General features: G+C 36.0%; 2 protein-coding genes across 9 annotated transcripts; one reads left to right on the top strand and one right to left on the bottom strand.

Annotated features, from left to right (window-relative positions):
- Positions 1 to 368: 368 nt before the first annotated feature.
- Positions 369 to 6,254, bottom strand: LOC104890199 (uncharacterized). The gene is made up of 9 exons (XM_010675592.4): positions 5,795 to 6,254; positions 4,482 to 4,544; positions 4,294 to 4,389; positions 3,696 to 3,743; positions 3,368 to 3,439; positions 2,763 to 2,821; positions 1,828 to 1,915; positions 1,571 to 1,738; positions 369 to 720 (listed from the first exon to the last, which is right to left on the bottom strand). The coding sequence occupies exons 1-8, from the start codon at positions 6,128 to 6,130 to the stop codon at positions 1,601 to 1,603; spliced, it is 900 nt and encodes a 299-aa protein (XP_010673894.1). The 5' UTR covers positions 6,131 to 6,254; the 3' UTR covers positions 369 to 720; positions 1,571 to 1,600.
- A 5,351-nt stretch (positions 6,255 to 11,605) lies between these two features.
- On the top strand, positions 11,606 to 21,430 carry LOC104890200 (uncharacterized). 8 transcript variants are annotated; one of them, XR_789649.3, is made up of 13 exons: positions 11,607 to 11,888; positions 13,055 to 13,107; positions 13,877 to 14,045; positions 14,132 to 14,195; positions 14,748 to 14,827; positions 14,946 to 15,099; positions 15,804 to 15,865; positions 15,973 to 16,035; positions 18,067 to 18,125; positions 18,441 to 18,522; positions 18,895 to 18,948; positions 20,091 to 20,134; positions 20,272 to 20,386. XR_789649.3 is itself a non-coding variant. In XM_010675593.3 (13 exons), exons 1-13 carry the CDS (start codon positions 11,742 to 11,744, stop codon positions 21,071 to 21,073), a joined length of 1,260 nt encoding a protein of 419 aa, XP_010673895.1. In that variant the 5' UTR covers positions 11,608 to 11,741; the 3' UTR covers positions 21,074 to 21,430. The 8 variants fall into 8 exon arrangements, 3 of the variants coding, with proteins under 3 accessions (XP_048499566.1, XP_010673896.1, XP_010673895.1); XM_010675593.3 differs by lacking the exon at positions 18,895 to 18,948 and adding an exon at positions 21,049 to 21,430 and having other exon boundaries at positions 11,608 to 11,888; positions 20,272 to 20,529; XR_007273716.2 differs by lacking the exons at positions 18,895 to 18,948; positions 20,272 to 20,386 and adding an exon at positions 18,215 to 18,305 and having other exon boundaries at positions 11,606 to 11,888.
- The last annotated feature ends 213 nt before the right edge of the window (positions 21,431 to 21,643 follow it).

The raw sequence follows: 21,643 nt of genomic DNA, 5'->3' as shown, positions 1-21,643 counted from the left end.
GGAACTCATTGTCCAAATAGAGCACGAGCCCGGTACTAGTACAATTGGTTACCACACTTTTATAACCAAAAGAAAAAACATACTTCCTCCGTTTTGAAATAAATTCTCTCAAGAATCTCTTACATAAAAGAAGTATTTCACTTATTTCAGAACGGAGAAGTATAATTCTTAAGGGCCATGCCAGCACGCACCACTCCACAACCCAGGTGATACAATGTCCCTCTTTCAAAAATTGCTACAAGCCCAACACCGCATCTCTTTTCCTGCCAGGCCAGGCGCAATGCAGCACATGTGCCAAACATAGCCTGTGCGCAGCTTTACTTGTCATGAGCTTTTGGACAAAGATGTGCATAATCAAATTACACAGGTTTTAAAGGCCATAAAAAGGCCATTTTTTTCTTCATTGGCTAGAAAAATATCATGTAATAAACCAAAATTGGGTACAAATTAGATATCCAAGTAGCTAAAATGGAACTCGAAGTCGCAACAAGAACATGAGCATTACAAGGGTTTGAGGCATATTTTTCATCCTCAGATCTAATCTTTAAAAGCCTGGAAATCCGTAATGCATGGCAGCACTTCGACAAATATAATCAACCTTCCCATAATAAAATTATGTTTGATACACTTCAATAGAACTTGGGGGTCTTGACAAAAGCCTCCTGCTCTCTTGAAGATCCTTGGTTAACGATTAGTCGCACCACATAAGCCCATTTACAACTGCAGAGAAGCAAAATAGTTACTTGCATGTATGATGAAACGATAACATGAGGTAAAATGTGGCTTCATGGGAATTCTAGTAACCGAAGAATGAAGACACGTCAATACCACTCAAATTGTGGGCCAACCCATCTTGGGTGCGATCACTCTTAGTGTCTCACAATAACAAGTTAACCCTCAACAAATAAAAGTCACCCAGCATAATATAGAAGTTACCCCTCAACAATATAACAAGACACCCTAGACCAGTTGATCACATCGAAATCTAGAGGTTGGTTGGTCAGAAAGTTTGCAATTATGGAAGTAGTCCCTCCAATTCAATTGCGCATCTTGTTCTTTTGACATATAAAGTTAGTAACTTAAGAACCTATGAAATCCTAGTTACTAAATCCCGCACAGTCGCATACCATACTGAAGATGCAGAAAGCAGCTAATTAAGGCAGTAAATTGTAGAGCTTATAATGACTTATTTCTGAAAAAATCAAGTCCAAATAAGTTCGGATGAGTTCCAATAATTTAGATAAGTCAGAAAAGTACAACACCCCCTGAGGCAAAGATGTCGATCAGAACAGGGATGGCATCTATATCGCGTTCATACCCGAAGAGGTCAAAATATTCTTGCCCTAGTATAATCAATCCAACCAACATGTCCAGACCTTTTCTTATAATTTACGAGAAATGCAAGTCATGTATTATGATTCATGAGTAGTATGTTTGGCCATCACAAAAACTAAACATATACTATGTTGAATCTTTCACTTGCCAAAACACCATCAAAGGTATATTCACCTTATAATACAGCTGCTAAGCTGATATGCTAAACAAATTATGATCAGGCTTTAGGAACAACCTCAAGTAATCTGTAGCTTCAATTAAAAGATTATCTTCTTCGCACAGCAGGTGGAGCCCTTGCTGGCTGCTGCCCTCCTGCTTGGCCAGCGGCCTGCTCCTCTGGCATGTTCAGAGCTTGCGTCATACCATTCATGATCATAAGACCTAGAGGGATTAAATACATCCACTGCAACAGAGACAATAAAAGATATTTAATCTAAGTATTAAGTCTATGAACCAGGAAGGAGGGTATATCTTCTTCAAACAACTACTCACATATTTAGCCCAAAAGGACTTCTCTGGTTGCATCATGGCTTCAGCCTCTGCATTCTCCTCGGGAGTTTCTTCAGTGAAAATAGGGGTTCTGTTGAACAAAGCCCACTTTCAGCAGATGAGTTTGGCATAACAGTAAAAATATTGAGTAAAAAGAGCCAAAGAAATTGGCATATATGTGCTCCAGGGTAATAATTCAGATAACGGATAACTTTGACAGGACAAATGGCCAACATATTTTTGGTCTTATAACACATACTTCTTAGCCAGTGGCTATCAGCAGATATGTGAGGCAGAAAAGTAAAATAATTGAGCCAGAGAGCCAAGTAAATTCGCATAAATGTGTTCTTTGGAAATAATTTAGATCAAGGATAATCCTGACATGACAAATGGCCAATTTGGGGTTGTTACTTCATAGACACTGTTCTCGACTTCTCGTCACCTTATATTTATTTACTTCAAGAAACATAAGTTCAGATAAGTTTCTTAGAAGAAAAATTTCCGAGAAGTTCTGTTCAGGAGAAAGTAGTTCTGGTAAGTTAAGTTTGGGAGAAATAGTACGATAAGTCCATGGATAATAAGTTCAAATAAGTAAAAATCAAGTGAAGACAACATAGATGCTAAGTAATCACTCCATAAAAGAAAAAGAAAAAGAAAGAAAGAATTGACAGACAGTGATGCCCTAAATACTTTTACTTCCTAGCCAAAACTTAGGTATACATGTGCCGTTTCCCAGAGCTCCATATCAATTATACATCAGCTAAGAATTCCTTTCTTTCTAATTTTGGAGGGGGGTGGAACCTAAGCAAGAAGAACTCAATAATAAACCTACACTCAGACTTCAAGTGAAGCATCCTTTGTCTCTACTAGCTGACACAATTACATGTTCAGTGGTTTATCTGCACAAGAGAACAATATATAGGCATAAAGCATCATACCTTGGTGCCATCTCACTATATTTCAAAACTGGATATGAATTGAATGACCATTTGGATGGCTGCAACAACAAAATGAATAATAGTTTCTTGTCAGAAACGTAATAGAATAGATATAGAAACTAGTGATACCTGTAAGTATTACATAAGAACACAACATATTACATGTTTCATCCTTAACAGCTAAACCCATAAGGCAACTCATAACTTATAAGGAAGACACAAAGCCAATACATTCTGTCAGAAACCAACTCTCAGAAAGGCATATCATGAAGCTAGAGAAGTCAACTTGCTACACTTGCCTAAGATTTAGAAAACGCAGCAAACTGTCTCCATAAAGGAGATTATAAACAACAAGTTGGAGATACAATAAACATGAGTGAGCCATTGTGCCATACCACACAAGGCGGAAAGAGGAGAAAACCTAACAATGGAATCAATAGGCCCAGATCAAGGGAGTGAATGAATTTCTTGACTAGCAAACATCCTAAGAAGTTACAATTAAGATTTTGTGGAAACATACAATGGTAGTTCTTACAATTAAAAAAAAATGATGCTTTAATGCACATGCAAACAAACAAAACGATAACTGGAAAGGCTTAAGTTACCATTTTCAGCTGCCGAGGATATGGGCATGCCCCAGGAGAACCATAGTTGACTGCCAAAATATTAACACCTTCCTACAGACGAACGTAAATGAAAGACAAACAGTTTCATTATTCAAAAACATACTTCATGAATTAGCTACATCTAATAAGTTACTAAAAGAAAATCATTGAGTAGAACTGTAGAACGACACAAGCTGGACTGGAAATATACAATGCAGATTCACCAAACAATAACAGAAAAGATATCAGCAGCAAGCATTTAGTTCCAATACTAGCAACAATATCACAAAGTCATTGAAGAAGTAGACAAACATAAGTAGGCTCGTACCATGTGTATGACAAAGTGTTCATCCAAAGCCTCCCTAGCAAGACATCTCTGCAGTACAATAGCAATTACTTAGCATAAAAAGAAAAACCATTGCACAATAGTAAAAGCACTTGGCATTCAACACCATGACCTTCACTGACATAAACCCAGCATCACACAGACATTCTACTTGGGATCATTAAACTTTCACAATAAACACCAATAAAGTGCAGCACAGTTTGCAAGACCTAAGTAAAGTCAGCAGAAACTGATGACAATGGAAAAACATAACATAGGCGAACAGAGAATTGTAAAGGTAATAAAATCATTTTTTTAGGTAAAGGCCCTATCTACAGTGTGAAATCTTGACAACCTATGTAATTGATGAACTAACAGCGAGATAAGTCCTAATCAACAACAATAAAGCCTCAAATGTCACAAGGTACATCCTCATTGCACAATCACGTGGCAAGTATGACAAAATCCAATAAACAAGCAGTGCTACAAACAAAAGTAACAGCATATACTAGCCACTGCCTTACACAAATGCTAGACCCATAAGCCAGAAGCGCAACAAAACATACAACTGGTTATAGCAACTAGCTCAATAGGAGCTTACCGCCTTCACAACAGAAACAGTATAATTCCTTCCCGGAGGACTCAAGACATTGGATGGAAGTCTTATTTTGTAGAAATCATCTGTTTGCAACAGCTCCTACATTCATGGACAATAAAAACCATAAGAAATTTGTCAAAAACATGGGCAGCATGAGCATCTTATAGAAGAGGCTAGATATTAAATTTCACCTTGAACTTCTCCTGCTCCACGTCTGTCAAGGTATTCCTCGAAAAGCGCAACTTGGTAAGGGTCTATAACACAAAACATCATGTCAAACAGCTGTATAGTCACCAAATTGCAATAACAAAACCAGAATCCGATACTCTATCCAATTTGATCCACTGATCTTGCAATAACACTCTGGGTAGCAACTTATTAACTCAAGCTATAACAAAACTTCCCCCAGTAAGATACCCTCTACTTCAAGGCAGCAAAACCTAAAACTGTTAGATATCTGATTTCTGTTAACAAGCCTCATTGAGTCATTTCAGACATTGATAGTTAGTTTTATCTAAGCCCGATAAAAAGAATATGTTCATGGAGTCCATAGGAAAAAGTGCTCGATAAGGGTAAGGGCGTAAGGCTACAAATATTTCGAAGTCTGTCATGCAAATGCCAAATGCCTTAAGTTGTTTGCAAACATAAGCTTCCACCATTACACAATTTTTATGTCTTACCAGCTACAACCTTGCGATGCATAAAATCCTGACCTCCGAATTCTTTGTTCACTCAAAGAATCACTAATTACACATCCTGAAGCTCAGTTTTTGGTACTTCATCTCAAAACAGTTACTCTGCTAGACTAAGAGAGTGTTTGGTTGGGAGGAAAAAAAAACTTCCTTTGCTTGATTCATAAAAGGTAAAATAACATTTTCCTTCTCAAACAGAACCACAGTATCTCCCTATGCTTCACCTCCCTTCTATCCACCCTCACCTATTCATTTACATTCTTCCTAATCTCTCTAAAGTTTCAATGCAAGTAATCAAACAAAGGAAAAGTTGCAATTGTGCTTTCCCTTAGAAAACAATTTTTCAAGGAAAATCACTATCCAATGAAAATGTTTTCCCTTGAACCAAACGGACCCTAAGTACAATGATCATCAAACAACACTAAATCAACCCCATCACCACCACCAAAGAAAAGGGCAAAAAAAGTATAATTATTGAACTCCAATTCCAACTGAGACTACTTATAGTTTTACTATACATTTTCACCATTACAGACCTCAAAGGTCACATGCTAGATTGCAAAACATAATTTTTGTAGGCAAAAAGTGGCTTACAAGCCCAATAATATCAAAGATTGCTTCTTTAATTGCCTAAAACCCTCCAAATCCAGTCCACTCGAAAAAAAATTAACACAATAAATAATATCCAGATTCAATCCACACACAGAAAAAAACCTAGATTGCATCAACCCACAACAAAATAAAAAATGAAAAACCCAAAAATCAAATCAAAAAACGAAAAAGTGGGTTTTGAAATTAAGCTGTGAACTAACCTGACCACCATGAGACCAAGACTTTAAACGGGCAGAAAAAGTTCCAGCAGATGAAAATTGTGAATCTCCAAAAGCATGTTCAAGTGTAAATTGCAGCTTTGAATCAACATCTGAGTCTGAAGATCTCCTCCTTGTTGTAGTAGTGGTGGGAGTTGTAGGAGAAGGAATTGACGATGATGATGATGATGGTGTGGAACGAGGAAGATCAGATGAGTGTTTTAATGGAAGTCCTTCGAATTCATCTTCGTCAAGGAGAAGTTCATCGGATTGGAAGGAGAGAGAGTGAGAGAAGAGGAGAGCGATTAGGAGGAGAGAGAGAGATATTGGAATTCTCATCGCTTTGTTTTCTGGGTTTGACGTCGCCGGAGAGAGAGTGAGGAGGGAGATGAGACTTGTTAGACGTGGTAGAAGCTAAAGAAGTAGGAACGAGAGGTGATCAAGTTTAGCCCGCCGGCCTGGAGGGTTTTTGGGTACGATTTTTCGGCCCTAAACGAACTACTTTTTTTGGCCAAAGTCTAGTTCGGTCCGATCCATGATTACCTCTTGTAGGAATTATAGCCGGCAAAATAGACTCGTACTCGATGGGCCGACCCGAGGCTCATCCACCACCTGAAAATAATGTCCTGAAATAAAATCGAAACCCGATCTGGCTGAAGTAAAACAAAACTAAATATGACCATAACCCGAAGTGTCCCGATCCGCAAGTGGTCGACCCGAATTGACCCGGTAATTATGACCTGAATTTGAACTCGACCCAAAAGTTTTCATATTAATTACTTTTAAAACAAATTTAAGGAAAAAATTGTTATCAAATACTATATATGATTTATCCATTGTACAGTAGTTATTTAAGCTACTCTCGTTAGTCTTATATGTGTTCAATTTATTTGTGAGATTGAAAACCCGGTTCAACCTGACTTGATCTAAACTGACCCGTTATTAACCTGACATGATCTAACCCGACTCGACATAGCATAAAATCTCATGGGCCCGAGATGGACCAACACACGCCTCAACTCGTTTGGGACCTAACACAAACACAAAACTGACCCAAATATGACCCGACATATATGACCCGTTTGTCACCTCTAGTAGGAACTAACGGAAGTGATGTAGGCGAGATTTTGCCGATTAAATTAAAAGGCATATGCTTATTTAAAGTTTGAAACTAGTGTGGTGTTATAAAGAGATGATGCCTTGTTTATGTTGTGTGGAATTAGTTATTTTTCAATTATATGTATATTGAAGGTCAAAATCTACTTTGTCTAATATGTTTGACATCGCTGGAGAGATAAGAGGAGGAGATGAGACTTATTAGGCGTGATATAACTTAGAAGCTAGCTAAGGATATGTTTAGTTCACCTGAAATTTTCTGATCTGAACTTATCTGATCTGATCTGAACTTATTTTTTATGATCTGATCTGAACTGATCTGATTACAAGATCTTATCTTTTAGATTTTTCTCAATATATAAGGAAAAATATAGTCATGTGGGCTCTTGTTTGATTCGTCTCAATGAGTACTTTATTAATATTCAATTATTATAATTTTTACTAATATGTAATGAAAGATATAATGTTTTTTAAATATAAGCATGATCTGAACTGATCTGATCTGATTAGATCTGAAATAAGCAAAAATAAGGTGAACTGAACATAGCCTAAGAACTATCAAGGGAAAGAAAGATTAGTGGGTTAAAAAGGGATTATATTTGTTAACGACTAAGGACATTGATGTAGGCGAAATTTTGCTGATTAAATCAAAAGGCATCTGATTATGTAAGGTTTTGACTAGTGGTGGAGTTATTAGAGAGAGATGATGCCCTTTTCTTTTCTTTTTTAAAGCAAAAGTCACACATAGATGATGTCTTTTAGGTTGTGTGTGATTAACTATTTTTCGATTAAATGTATTTAAAAGTCTTTATGAGTAGTATTTATTATTTTTCGGTGTTGCAAATTATTGTTTAGTTGATTGGGGAATGATGCATCTACACTATTATATTAAAAGGCGTACATAAAAAAGTTTGTGTGTCACGTGACACTCTCCTCTAGGCTCTAATGCAATACTTCAAGTCAAACCCTCAATTTAAAAAATAATAGTGTGTAGTTACAAGGAATCAATCACGTGACCTTTGAAATGAAAAGTGGAAGCTTAACCATTAATCCAACATAACATCGTTGTTTAGTATTTCAAAATAAAACATCATAAAGTCTTATTAATATATCTCATTAGAAGATTTGCACAAGTAATTAGATAGCTAAGATTTTTATGATAACGACAAGACTATTATAGACATAAATTCTTACCTCAATTCCATGTATAAAGTTAAGTTATTGCTTTCATCCCCAAATTTGAAAGGGTTTATTTTTCAGAAATCATGCAATTACTTATTAGGTCAATACGTCAATTTTTCCTAACTTGACAAAAACGTTACGAAAAGTAAAAACCCGGAGCATCGCCCGGGACACTCACTAGTTAACTTGTAAAAAGTTGTATTGACACAAAGATGTGAGAATATACTGAATTGTCAAACCTTTCAATGCACATTTTTCTCACAAAAAGGATTATTGTTATTTGGTTTGTGTTTTCATTGTTGTTAACACTCTATCGTTGATTTTGTATAGCTCTAATTAATAAATCCTATCTCACAACCAAACAAGTGAAGAACAAGTTAATATTCGGAGATCGATTAATGAGAATGGTAACATTTGCATGCTAGAGAAATATAATCCTTCCAACTGAAGTGTGTGAAGCAAAAGAACAACACCATTTAATTTTGAGAAGGTATTGTGTCAGACTCGTTTGACACAATGTAAGTGGTCGGACCAGCCTGACCAATAAACCAACAACCAACTAAAAGAATAAAGGAACCAACTGAAAGAATAAAGTAACCAACTGAAAGGATAAATCAACCAACTGAAAGAATAGACCAACGAACTGAAAGAATATTGTTACCATAGCGTCATTGAAAGAATACCTGATGAAACTCAAATACATCTAAATGAAACTCAAAGAGAAACTAACTGAAACTTACAAATTCATACCCAAACACCATTTTTTCGTCCAAATCTATTATCTAGCGCCACTACACTACAATCTACACTACTCACTCTACCTTATTCTCTCTCTCCTCTTGCAAACCTTCTTCTCTCTCTCCATAGGAGTTGTTGATGTCTATGCTTTTGTAAGTCGACCTCAATAACGTCGGATATAAATTTGTTGGCGCTACATGAGAGACTAGATCGAAGCTGCAGCAGGTGTTTACCCTTCGACAAGTCTTTCACCTGGAAGAAGCGTGATAATGGCAAAGGGAAGGAAGACTCGACTTTAGATGGCTCACTTGCTGACTTAATCTCCGATCGAAAGTTTCGGTCAGACCGTCTGACCCAATACTTTCACTTTAATTTTAGTATATTGTTAACCTCATACAATTATAACTTGAGAAATATATAAAAGAAACACACGTTTAGTTTAAGGAACATAAACAAAGGTCAAAATCCACATTGTCTCGTATGTTTGAATGTGCTCCTTTTTAATTACTTTGTTTCAGTTTAGTTTGATAATTTTCATATTTGTAAAGAAGCTACTACTTTTCTAATACATTTTAGTTGCATGCCATTTTCTTAAAAAAGGTATAGTGCCACATAACGCTCTTTTTAAAGGCGTTTTACTCCATGTAATTCACATATATTAAAAAAAATAGATTTACATAGTATAGGATTTGATTTTGTGATCACAGTTTATACATGAAAGTCTTAACCACTAGATCAAATGATACTTATTGTTATCATCTTAAGACTTAAAGTATAATATTAATAAATAAAATTTTCCTTACCCGGGCATAGCCCGAACATAATAATTAATTTCATCATAAAATTGTGTGCTTCGAATGTTTTACAAACTACGGAGTAAGGGAATACATCTCATAATGGTTACATTAAAAAAAATAAAACTTCACATCCAATGAGTAGTTTATCTATTAAAATATAATGTAATACAAGAGTCGGATGACTTTAATCCAAGGCATGATAAACAATTATTTTCAATAACTAGTTAAAAATGAGTATTATACCAGATGAATCAATAGATGCATGTGCTTGAGAAGAATTATGGATAAAACATATATTTTTCAATTAAAGTCCTCATATTTGGAAATTTTTTTTAGAGAAAAAGATTTGTATTATTTGTACTCCCTCCGTTTCCTAAAGATCTTCCCTCTTTCCGTTTAAGGGTGTTTCCAAAAGATCTTCCATCTTTTACTTTATTGCTTATTTGGCAAAACAAATTTCCCTATTTACCCTCTTATGTCACTATCATATGCTCCACCATTACATTATTAATTCAATTTTACTCCCTTTCTCTCTCCTACTTTAACCCCTTTTTATTTGTTTATTTATCTTAACTCATTTCTCTCTCCTACTTGACTTACACCATGCCCTACACAACTTGATTTTCCTTGGTATCTGTAGGAACAGTAAGTGAGAAGATCTTTAGGAAACGGAGGGAGTACAATATAAAGGAAGAAAAGAAGACTTAGGCTATGTTCAGTTCACCTTATTTTTGCTTATTTCAGATCTAATCAGATCAAATCAGATCATATCAGAAAAAATAAGTTCAGATCAGATCAGTTCAGATCATGCTTATATTTAAAAATCATTATATCTTTCATTACATATTAGTAAAAATTATAATAATTGAATATTAATAAAGTACTCATTGAGACGAATCAAACAAGACCCCACATGACTATATTTTTTCTTATATATTGAGCAAAATCTAAAAGATAAGATCTTGTAATCAGATTAAATAAGTTCAGATCAGATCAGATCAGAAAAAATAAGTTCAGATCAGATCAGATAAGTTCAGATCAGAAAATTTCAGGTGAACTAAACATAGCCTTAGTGTCCACCCTAAAACTATAAAATTATCCTCAAATAAAAAACAGTCAAACATATATTAATCAATTATAAAAAAAAAACAACTTACATGACAGTTTTCCAACTTCGTTAACTTACCTTTTCTAGTTGAGAAATGAATTAGATAGATGTAATTATACAATTTATCTTTTTATTTGATTTCGCACGCATCATAATACTCGACAATCAAACACATATAATATAATTACATAAATTCTTCTCTTTCCGTCTCAAAATATATTTCATGTTTCTATTTTGGGAGTCAAACTTTAAAAACGTTGACCAAAATACTCTCACTAATGTATATAAAAAAACATACTCATGTGAAATCTTGTTAGATTCACCTTAATGTCGACATTCATACTATCAATTTTTTATATTTTTTACTAATACGAAATATAAGATATACTAGGTCAAAAATATGTCAAGAAAACTGTATAAAAAGAAACTGAAATGATATTTGAGGATGGAGGGAGTATAACATAGCGACGAATCGCAAATCACAATCCCTAGTAGGCTAATACAATAGGCGGGTAGAATTATCAAAACCCAACTTGGCTTAGCCACGTTTAGGCTATGTTCAGTTCACCTTATTTTTGCTTATTTCAGATCTAATCAGATCAGATCAGATCAGAAAAAATAAGTTCAGATCAAATCAGATCATGCTTATATTTAAAAATCATTATTACTATTAAATATTTTTTATTACACATTAGTAAAAATTATAATAATTGAATATTAATAAAATAGTCATTGAAACGAATCGATTAATCAAATAAGACCCCTCATGATTATATTTTTTCTTATATATTGAGAAAAATCTAAAAGATAAGATCTTTTCAGATCAAAAAATTTCAGATCAACTAAACAAATAGTCTCGTGTTGTTTCCCCTAAAATCTTACATCATTACATCTTAACTCTTAAGTGCGTAATCCCCCTAATTCGCGAAACACCAAACCCCCAAAACCAGAAACCCTAACTTCCAAAAACCCGCTTCTTCTACCGAAGAAGTGAGAGAAAGAGCGAGAAATGGATGCGATTCGGAAGCAACTCGATGTGTTAATGGGAGCAAATCGAAATGGAGATGTTCGAGAAGTTAATCGCAAGTACTTCGATCGAGATGTTTGCCGCTTATTCTTGTCTGGTCTTTGCCCTCACGAGCTTTTCCAGTTAACGGTACTATTTTTTCAAACCCTAATTTCTTCGATTTTTAGTTTATCAAATTGTTCTCTATCCTTCTGATTGCAAATGCATTGAATTTTTGGAATTTGTTTCATCAAAATTGTAAGTTGATTTCAGTGCGTTTTGATGAGCATTAGCTTTACTATGTGATGACTGTATGTAAGTGTGATGGACTTTGAATTTTGAAGTGGAAAGAGATTTGAGTATAGGTTGACAAATTGACAGGAAGTTGTTTAGTTTTTGCTACATTTGATTTTGTTAGAGCTATGTAATGTTCGCAAATCAAGATTTAGTTTTTCAAGCTAGGGTTCGGTATGCAAAAGGATTACTGTTCGTTTTACTTATATTTAGATGAGGGACATGAAAAAGTTGAGTATCGGTGTAGCTTTACCAAGGTTCTTAAGATAATTGGATGTAAACTACTTGAGATAGAAGAATGGGACTCTGTCTTTTCTGGATGATCTTTCGGTTGGATTTCAGTGCGTTTTGATGAGCATTAGCTTTGCTATGTGATGACTGCATGTTCTTTGTCAAGTAAGTGTAGTGGAGTGTGAATTTTGAGGTGGAAAGAGATTGAGTATAGGTTGACAAATTGACAGGAAGCTGTTTAGTTTTTGCTACATTTGATTTAGTTAGCGCTATGTAATGTTCGCGAATCAAGATTTAGTTTTTCAAGCTAGTGTACGGTTCGGAAAGGATTATTGTTCGTTTTACTTATATTTAGATGAGGGACATGAGAAAGTTGAGTATCGGTGTAGCTTTACCGAGGTTCTTTAGTTAATTAGATGTGAACTACTTGAGATAGAAGAATGGGACCCTGTCTTTTCTGTATGATTTTTAGGTTGGATTTAGGGTTACTATGCGATTGTCCATGTCAATGGCTGAGTGCTGAGGACTTGTTTCGCAATGGAATTATGGTTCAAAGTACCCCTAGGAAAAGGAGAGGTCAGCATCCATTTATTGTTGGTGAGAAGCCACATGATTTCCATTATGTCAGCGTCCATCTATTGTTATGATTCAATTATGATTCCAGTTATGAGTTTGTTATCTATTCCTTAATTTGTATATGTACCGGTGTCCAATGAAGTCGTTCATTTGCTTATTTTGCTTTCATTGAATGATACTACAGTACTTAACTAAGCTGATTCTCTATTTTTCAGAAAATGGATATGGGGCCTTGTCCAAAGGTGCATTCTTTGCAATTACGGAAAGAGTATCCTTTTGCTCATTCTGCTTTCGTACTTTCATCGTTATGGTTTTTGATGAGAAATTTTCTGCTAAATACATTGCATGTTTGTATTCATGGAATATCTCTTTTATGGGAAATATATTTGATATCTCTTTATTTAGAATAGGGTTAAGATCTCTGTTTGGAAGATGGATGGGGTGCAGGCGTAGTTAATGAAACATGATGCTCTTCACTAAACGAGGAGTATTTTAGATGATGAAACCGTTGTTTGAAACGATTGTAGTGTATATTTTTCTTTAGTTATATTTTTTGAGGTGTTCATACATGTACGTTTTCCATTGTTGAAGCAACGCCAGTTCGTTGTCACAAGAGTTGTTTAATTTCGGTTACTTGTAAAGTCACCTTTTGTCCTTATCATAAGGCTATGACTAATTGCTTGAGTCTCCACCACTGTCTGTAATGTCATCGTGATTTATTTGGTCTTGCATTCTGTTGGCGATATATTGTGAGGCGAGGACAAGCTGCTTGTCTTGTGGTGTTTTCTAATTTGTTCATCTTTTCAAGCTTAAGAAGTAACTGCTGTAGTGCTGTTAGCTGGTTGGAGTTTTGATTACTTATTTGCATGTTGCCGGCATACAGTTGCGTATCTGATTACTGTTCATTCCTTTTATTGCATTGCCGCGATTTCACTTACTCTGGAACTCTTTGGGTAATTATACTTGGCAGTAGGCAATAGTGAAGATGGACATACATCCCTATCAGTTTTGTTTGTTTAGCTCCTAACTCATATTAGATATGAAGAAGCAAAGGCCAAGGGTGTTGACAACTATGACAGGGATTTGGAGGATGTCATAGACAGGCTTATTGTTGAATGTGACAGAAAAATTACTAGAGCTCTCAAGCGTCTCGCAGACGAGGATGCTAAAGCAGCTATAGCAATTTCTGTGTCTGAGGTGACTCAGGTAATGATGAAGCCTTTCTTTGAAGTCCCTACGTGTTCCCTATTGGTATCATGTTATATAGGATTTATTTTTAATGCTTGCTGTAGACAGAAGAGATCTTGGAATTGTCAAAGGTGATCAAAGAGAAGTTGAAAGAGGCTGATCAGTCTGGTAAGTTGCTATTTTGTTCAGGAATTATGATAAATTTGTACATTAAATCTTCTGCATCATGTAAAACAGAGTTTTTGTGTGTTCAATTGCCTACTTGAGTTAGTAGTATATGTATGTTTTCATCTTAGACTATAGCTAGAGGAGGAGTGCGGGAAGAGCTAGAATTGTGATTGGGAATTTTAGGTGTTTGTTTTTGAGCTCATGTGTATAAGCTCACATTAAGAAAATCTATGATGAATTCATGATTGGGAGTTGGATCAGTTCTTTTTCAGTCATGAATGGAGTTGTACTTTTTCCATATAGGTTGTAATCATATGAGGGTGGCTGAGGGCTCTTAAAATATGTATTTTTCTGTTAGATTCGAGCTAAGATTTCATATCTTTCGATTTTACTATTGCTGTATTTTTTTTTTTTTTAAATCCGTTTCAATTCCCTTTTGACATTCATAATGACCACCTCACCAGTCATGTTATTAGGTATTTGCATTCTCAGTAAGAGTGGCATATTGTGGCCTTTGTCAGCTGATGACTGTCCTGGATTTTGTGTTTTCAGATCTCGAAGGAAAAACAGATGTTAAAATCCGGGCTTTGGAAGAAGTTGAAGAAATGAGAACAAAAAGAGCTGATAAACAGGTTTGCTCATATGCTTGTTACTGTATCCTGAATTCCTGACATCCTGAGTCCCATTAGAAGATATTGCAGAAAGTATTTGCAGTTGAACTAGTACATGATATTTTTTATTTTTTTGCAGTCTATGCTTCTTTTGGACGCTTTCAACAGAGACAGGGCCTCTCTACCACAGCCACTTCCCAATCCTCCTCCATTGGCCCCCTTACCTATGCTTGCCCCTGATGCTCGTACTCAAGAATTGATAAATGAGAAGCTGAAGAAAGCGGAGGATCTTGGTAAGAGTTCTTTTATTGGTAGTTTTAGGGAGGTGGGCAATAGTTTTGCGTTTTACATTTAGTATGGCAGTTTGCTTCATTATGAGTCTTTCTGCTGGCGAAGTCTCTTAACTCATACTATATTACAGTTTTCTCAGTTTGTCTCCTTATGATGTTTTTTAGAATTTAAGTGTATTGGCCCGTATAATGTTGGTGAACATTTGTATGCTTCCATTTGTTTCTGCTTGCTGTGCATATCAACTTGACCAGCTGTATTATAAATTTGTCAGTATTATTGATTTGTTCTTGATAACTATGCTGTCAGCACTTTTAGTTGATTTCATCCCGGTGTCAATAATTCATGTGGATTTAAATGTGATTCAAGTATTAAGCATCCCTGAGGATGATGTTCATTAGGACTATGAGATCATTCCTGATTCATTTACTTTTGCTCACTATATGAACCTGAAATTGAGCTCTAAACATAGATGCTGCCTATCTTCCTGTGAGTAATAATGGATGTATAACTGGAAAGAAAGATACTTCTGCTGCTAACTTGGGCAAAGGACTTGAAATTTCTTTTTTTTATTATTCTTAGGTGTCTAATTTTGGGAAATATGCAAGCTCCCTTCGGGGATACAGTGTTGTATATATATTATGAGAAGCCTGGTTAACTTAGTCTGTATTTGTGCTGTAAAGTTCTGAATATTCTGGGTGATATTCAGGTGAGCAAGGAATGGTTGACGAAGCACAAAAAGCGTTAGAGGAAGCAGAAGCACTGAAGAAGGTTTTTATCATATATCTTTTGCTTTCTCCTAACATTACAGTTTCTATTTCACATTTCTATGCATGTCAACTTTCATTAATTACTCAACCTGTAAAATGTTGGTCCAGCTTGCACCAAGGCAGGAGCCTGTTGCAGATTCGGGGAAGTATACTGCAGCAGATGTTCGCATTGTAAGTCCTCATCGTAGCTTTTGCAATCTATGAAGTTACTTTATTGGCTTTTCAATTCCTTAATTTGCTTTCTTAGGCAGAAGGGAAGGTTGGGGCTGGAGCTAGTTTCTAGCATTTGTTGGTGTAAATTTGAGAATTGTAAGTGAGTGGCTCAACTTACCAAAGCCCCTGAAAAGATATTTCCTCCACTTTTTTTATGTTGAGTTGTTAGCATTTGAAAGTAACACAGTTAGGGGTTGTTTGGTTGGGCAAGGGGAATGAATGAAGAAAGGCTTAGATGAGGAAAGAAACCCAAGCCGGCAATTTTCCTACATGTTTGGTTGATTCCAATGGAAAGGGCTACAGAAATCCTCCCTCCTTCCCTCTCATCTCTTTGTCTCTGACAAGGCTACAGAAAGCGGTGGGCTTGGGTCAATGGTGACATCGGCAGTCGACTGACAGTGGGCTTGGGTTGACGGTGGGGTCGGAGGTCGACCATGGTGTGTTGCTCCTCTCTCTCTCTCCGCCAAATCTGGTACAGTGGTGGTTTACTCGTCTCTGTCTCTCATCAGATCTGGTAGGGTGGTGGTGGGATGGACTATCTCTCGCCAGTTCAGGTAGGATGGTGGTGGGTGGTTTGTCTCTTTCTCTCGATCCAGATCTTGTGTGGTGGTAGTGAGGTGGCGTTGGGTTGAAGGTGGGACTAGCACGGTCAATGGTGGGTGGTGGACCAGTGGTTAAGCCTGGTCAAGGTGGTTATGATGCACAAAGGGAGACGAGGAAATCCAAAACCTTGGGGGGGGGGGGGGAGGAGGGCTAGAATCAATCTTACACTCTAGAGGACTTTGGGGGTGACTGATTCTCTGACGGGGGTAGAGGGAATTGAAATTTGAAAAAACATCCATACAAACAACATAAAAGGGAAACAAGATTTCTATTTCCTTTTCCTTTCTTGGAAAACCATAAGCGAGCAACCCACTATTAAGGAATAGAAACTTGAAGTTAAAGGACACATGAGATTGCCATGAGAATATAGTTAGACTTAAAGGTCTGAAACCAACACTTCTAATATACCAATGGGTAGAGGGAATTGAAATTTGAAAAAACATCCATACAAACAACATAAAAGGGAAACAAGATTTCTATTTCCTTTTCCTTTCTTGGAAAACCATAAGCGAGCAACCCACTATTAAGGAATAGAAACTTGAAGTTAAAGGACACATGAGATTGCCATGAGAATATAGTTAGACTTAAAGGTCTGAAACCAACACTTCTAATATACCAATGGGGGTCCATGATTTGAAACGAGATTTCTCTTTTGTCAATGCTGGGTGTGAAATTTTTATGTATTGGCTTATAGAGGTCTGGAGAAATCTTCTCTCCAGCTTATGAACTACCATTAAAAGTTAAAACCACTTCATCACAACAACCCATTTGAGATCTCATAGTCTATGTTATTCTTCTTCGTTGTTACGATGGCTTTTTTTCTTTCTAATGCGGTTATCACCATAGATGGCTTTGTTTTCAAGAGTTCTGTTTTCTTCAGTTTACTTTTGTCCAATTAGTTTTTTGTACTACTAGTTTATACTTTATCCATGTCACTAAAATAGTTACACTTTGTATTTTTTCACTTTTCACAAACTCCACGTTGACCCTCATTTGTGATTTATAAGGGAAAATATAGTAACATCAGATCTTGTTAGATTTGTCGAATTTATTTTATACTACTAGTTTATGCTCATTTCGTGTCACTAAAATAGTTACACTTTGTATTTCGCCACTATTTCAAACACCGTTTAACCCTTGATTGTGATTTACAAGGGAAAAATTGTAATTCTACTATATGAGACCTTGTTAGGCTCGTCTCAACATATTTTTTCGAAATATCAACTTTTCATAATTTTTGCAAAAAATACATTATTGACAGACCTTAATGCTCAAAATTTGACATTGGCAAGCATTAAAGGTTAAAGTGCAGCTATTTTATTAAAATGGATGGAGAATTAAGGTATAGGTTGCTCATTATTAATCCTTTGTTTTGTGCTTTGGCAGACTGATCAGAAGCTGCGTGTCTGTGACATATGTGGAGCATTCTTGAGTGTTTATGACAGGTAATAGTTACATCTTCCTGTTTTAAACATATGCCTTTTGCCAGCAATTTTGTGAGGGTGACAAAGCATAGTGTTTTTGGGGTTTCAAGTACTTCAGCTTTTGACTGGCAATTATACCTCCTTGTCACCAGCAGGCTTTTGGCCCCAGTTTTACGAGGATAACTTTTGCAGCTAAAGAATGTGCGTTTTTATATTTATGCTTGTAGATCATGCTGTTATTAGCTAGCCTCGGGAGATTTTGAAGTGTTTAGAATATGTACTGGTTTTTTTATTGATATCGAATGGATGAACTTGATATTTGCGTGTGGTTTTCAGTGACCGTCGTTTAGCAGATCATTTTGGGGGAAAACTACATTTGGGCTACATGCAAATTCGAGAAAAATTGGCTGAGCTTCAGGTATTATGGCTATATCATTAATTTCATGTGTAAATTTATTGAAGTAATATTTGCGTTACTGTGATTTTTTAATGAGCATCTCTTGGGCAGTGAATTTATAATTAAAATTGTGGTCTTTGTGGGATGTGCATATGGATGGGAAATGATGAAGAATGCAGGATCTAGGCCTTTTTTATTGTTTATTTTGGAACTTTCTACTTGGGTTTCTATAGCTGTTGTGCATGAACTATGTTCTTTAATTTTGGCGTAGTAGGTAGAGGAGATAACAATAATTAATAATTCAAACAGTTGGTGAACTTGATTTAGTTTCTAGTGTTTCTGTTTTTTATCTGTGACAATGGGGAAATTCTCAAGACTATGTATGTGATCCAGGTGCTGGTCTTTTATCACATTGTTCTTCTGTAAAAGATGTCGGTTGTGCCATCTGTGAGTTCTTCTTTAACTTAGAAGAGTGGTTATTGCATTTTATTATTTTGACTTGGTATCTGTGCCCATCTGAGTTCGAGGGGGACTTGAAGTAGAGAATAGTGCCCGTTCAATGGAACTCTTAATAGGTTGAAAAGGGAAAGGATAAACCTCATTACCTTTGGAATATAGCTGAGAAGATAAATTAATAATTGATACACTAATCTCTATGCCAATGGGGATTTGAGATATCTGTAAGTATGATTGCTTCAGTTGAATTTCTATCAGACATCACATACTTTTTGCTGGACTTTAGACATGAAATATAAATCTAATGCTGAGGTCAGTTATTAATGAGATTGATCTTTTGATTTCATATTCCTTTTTTTCTGGTTAGATTTCATTTTCCTATAATATAAAAAATTGTTGTTTGCATGCCTGATAAAGGCTTATGTGAAACTAGTCCCAGCCTATTATGTTATGCTTGTGTGCTTTTTTTCTTCATTTTGTAAGCTTGTACACGAGTTATGCTGAACATAGTTGCCCAGCATGTATACCTGCTTTACTTTTTCTTTTGTTTGGGGGGGTTCCTAAAGGGTTTCTTATAATTAGATAATCTGAAATGAGTTCTGCGTTTGTACACTACCTGTAGTGCCAAAGTAAACGTTCAACTTTGGTGGTCTATGACAAATTATTCATTTTTAATAAACATCTGCTGTGAGGAAACAGCGCTATTGAGGTGGACTTTAGGTGCTTGTGTTCGGGTCATCATGGGTGCTGGGTTTCTGATTTTCCGTTGATATACTCTCTGGCTCTCTGCAGTGTTCCCCTTCCTTCCCTTCTATCCTCTTATAGCTTTACGCGGTGCATGTGCATGTGCTTCGTGTTTGACAATTGTGCCAGACTATTGTTTTACTTTTTCTTGATAGAGATTCTTGGTTGTCATATATGCTTTCCTTTGTGATTGAGATGGGGGTCATGGAGTGGCTTCTTGGCAAATATACTTAAAATATTGGAGCACATCGCGTGTGATTAGAAGTTATCTAATATTAGAATATAGCAAGTTTATGCTGGTCGCATACATATGCCTGTGAGAAACCTCCGAATGAACAAGGTATTGAATTTATTGAAGAAATTTTATATTGGATTACTAATATTTTCAGGAAGAAAGAAACAAGAAGCGAAAGGTACATGAAGAAGATAGAAGGTACATCCCAATTTCCATTAGTTCAATCTTTTATTTCTCTGTTGTTTTTTTACTTGCCTACGTGTCACTTTAAAATATTTCAATCTATTGTGCTATTCATCCCGGAAAAGTTCTCCTGATATTATATCATCTTCTAGATCCAGAGAGCGCAGCCGAGAAGCTGAGCGTGCATCCAGTAAGGACAGGGATAGAGGTGATAGTCGTGAACAAAGGGATCCTGATCGCAGAAGCAGGGACCATGATAGGTACAATGACAGGGATCGTGGCTATGACCGTGATCGTGAAAGAGAGAGGGAGCGTTCACGCAGCCATGATTCAAGAAGTCGCCGAAGGTCCCGTTCACGGTCCAAAGAGCGCTCCAGGGATTATGGTCGTGATTATGATCGTAGCAGCAGGTATGTTAGTTTCACTTGATTAATCTGTGTCCATTTGGGCTAAGTGACTTTGACATCTGCTGAACAGTTCATATAATTTGTTGCTATGACCCGTGCTTTTAGGCTGGCAATTTATTTCTGTTGCTAAGTAATATGAAAAGGTCATTTATTAAAACCTTCTCCACATGATAAGAGGTATATTTTACATTCTTACCATTTGTTTTGTGAACCTCGGTAGAACTAGTATGGCTTAGAATTTCAATATACAGTGGTTGGTTATATAGTCACCGTGGTGTAATATTCTTCTTAAACTCCATTTATCTATGTTCTGATGATCTGTCTAGATTTAGTTTTTTAAAATTATTGAATTTTTTTTTTATTCTGGAAAAGAAAATGGGACAATTACAGTGAGTTTGAATCTACTGGCTCCCATCTGTTTGCTGGTTCTGCTGGTTGTGGTTGTGAGCCGTATTTTTTTTCTGGATGTTTATCTTTTTTTTTTCCTAAAATTTCTCTTCATTTGTGTTTTTTGCATTGCAGACGTTATGATCGAGATCGATACTAGAGTTGCACGTGCTGTATTTTCAGCATGAACGAGGATTCTATTGTCGTGGTGGAGCTCTTTTTTTTTGCCTTGCAGGCATTATGTCTCTTGCTTCTGTGAGACGAGAAATTCTAAAGTATTTGGGTTATATGAGTTGGTCTCCTGCAGTTGGGTTGGTTTGTCGTACAAACAAGTAGATGCTTTTGATAGTTGGAGAAGAGTGATCCTTTTTCTGTGTAACTGTGTAGGATCTGTATGAATAGCAAGATATCGATTACATTGAGATAAGATGATACTCAGTGTAGCCCTCTCTCTTTTTAACCTTGTTTCGGGTTTCACTGGCGCTCTTTGTTCAAAGAAAACTGACCTTGTGATTTATCCCAAGTCTTCAGATTGTCAAAAATATTTGCACCGTGAAGATGAGTGTTAATAGGCAGAAATCAATTTCGTGTGGGTCACAATTATGATGAGAAATCAATTTTAGTCCAACCAGTCACAGGATCAATTTCCCATGAAAATTTTACATAACATAGTTTCCATAATAATACATGTCAAGATGTTAAAACTACTAACGCAAACTAGTAATTGAAA

The sequence above is a fragment of the Beta vulgaris genome, chromosome 4 (assembly GCF_026745355.1).
Source record: "Beta vulgaris subsp. vulgaris cultivar EL10 chromosome 4, EL10.2, whole genome shotgun sequence".
Classification (NCBI taxonomy): domain Eukaryota; kingdom Viridiplantae; phylum Streptophyta; class Magnoliopsida; order Caryophyllales; family Amaranthaceae; genus Beta; species Beta vulgaris.
Note: the sequence above shows the minus strand (reverse complement) of the source record. Positions and strands in the feature narration are given on the sequence as shown.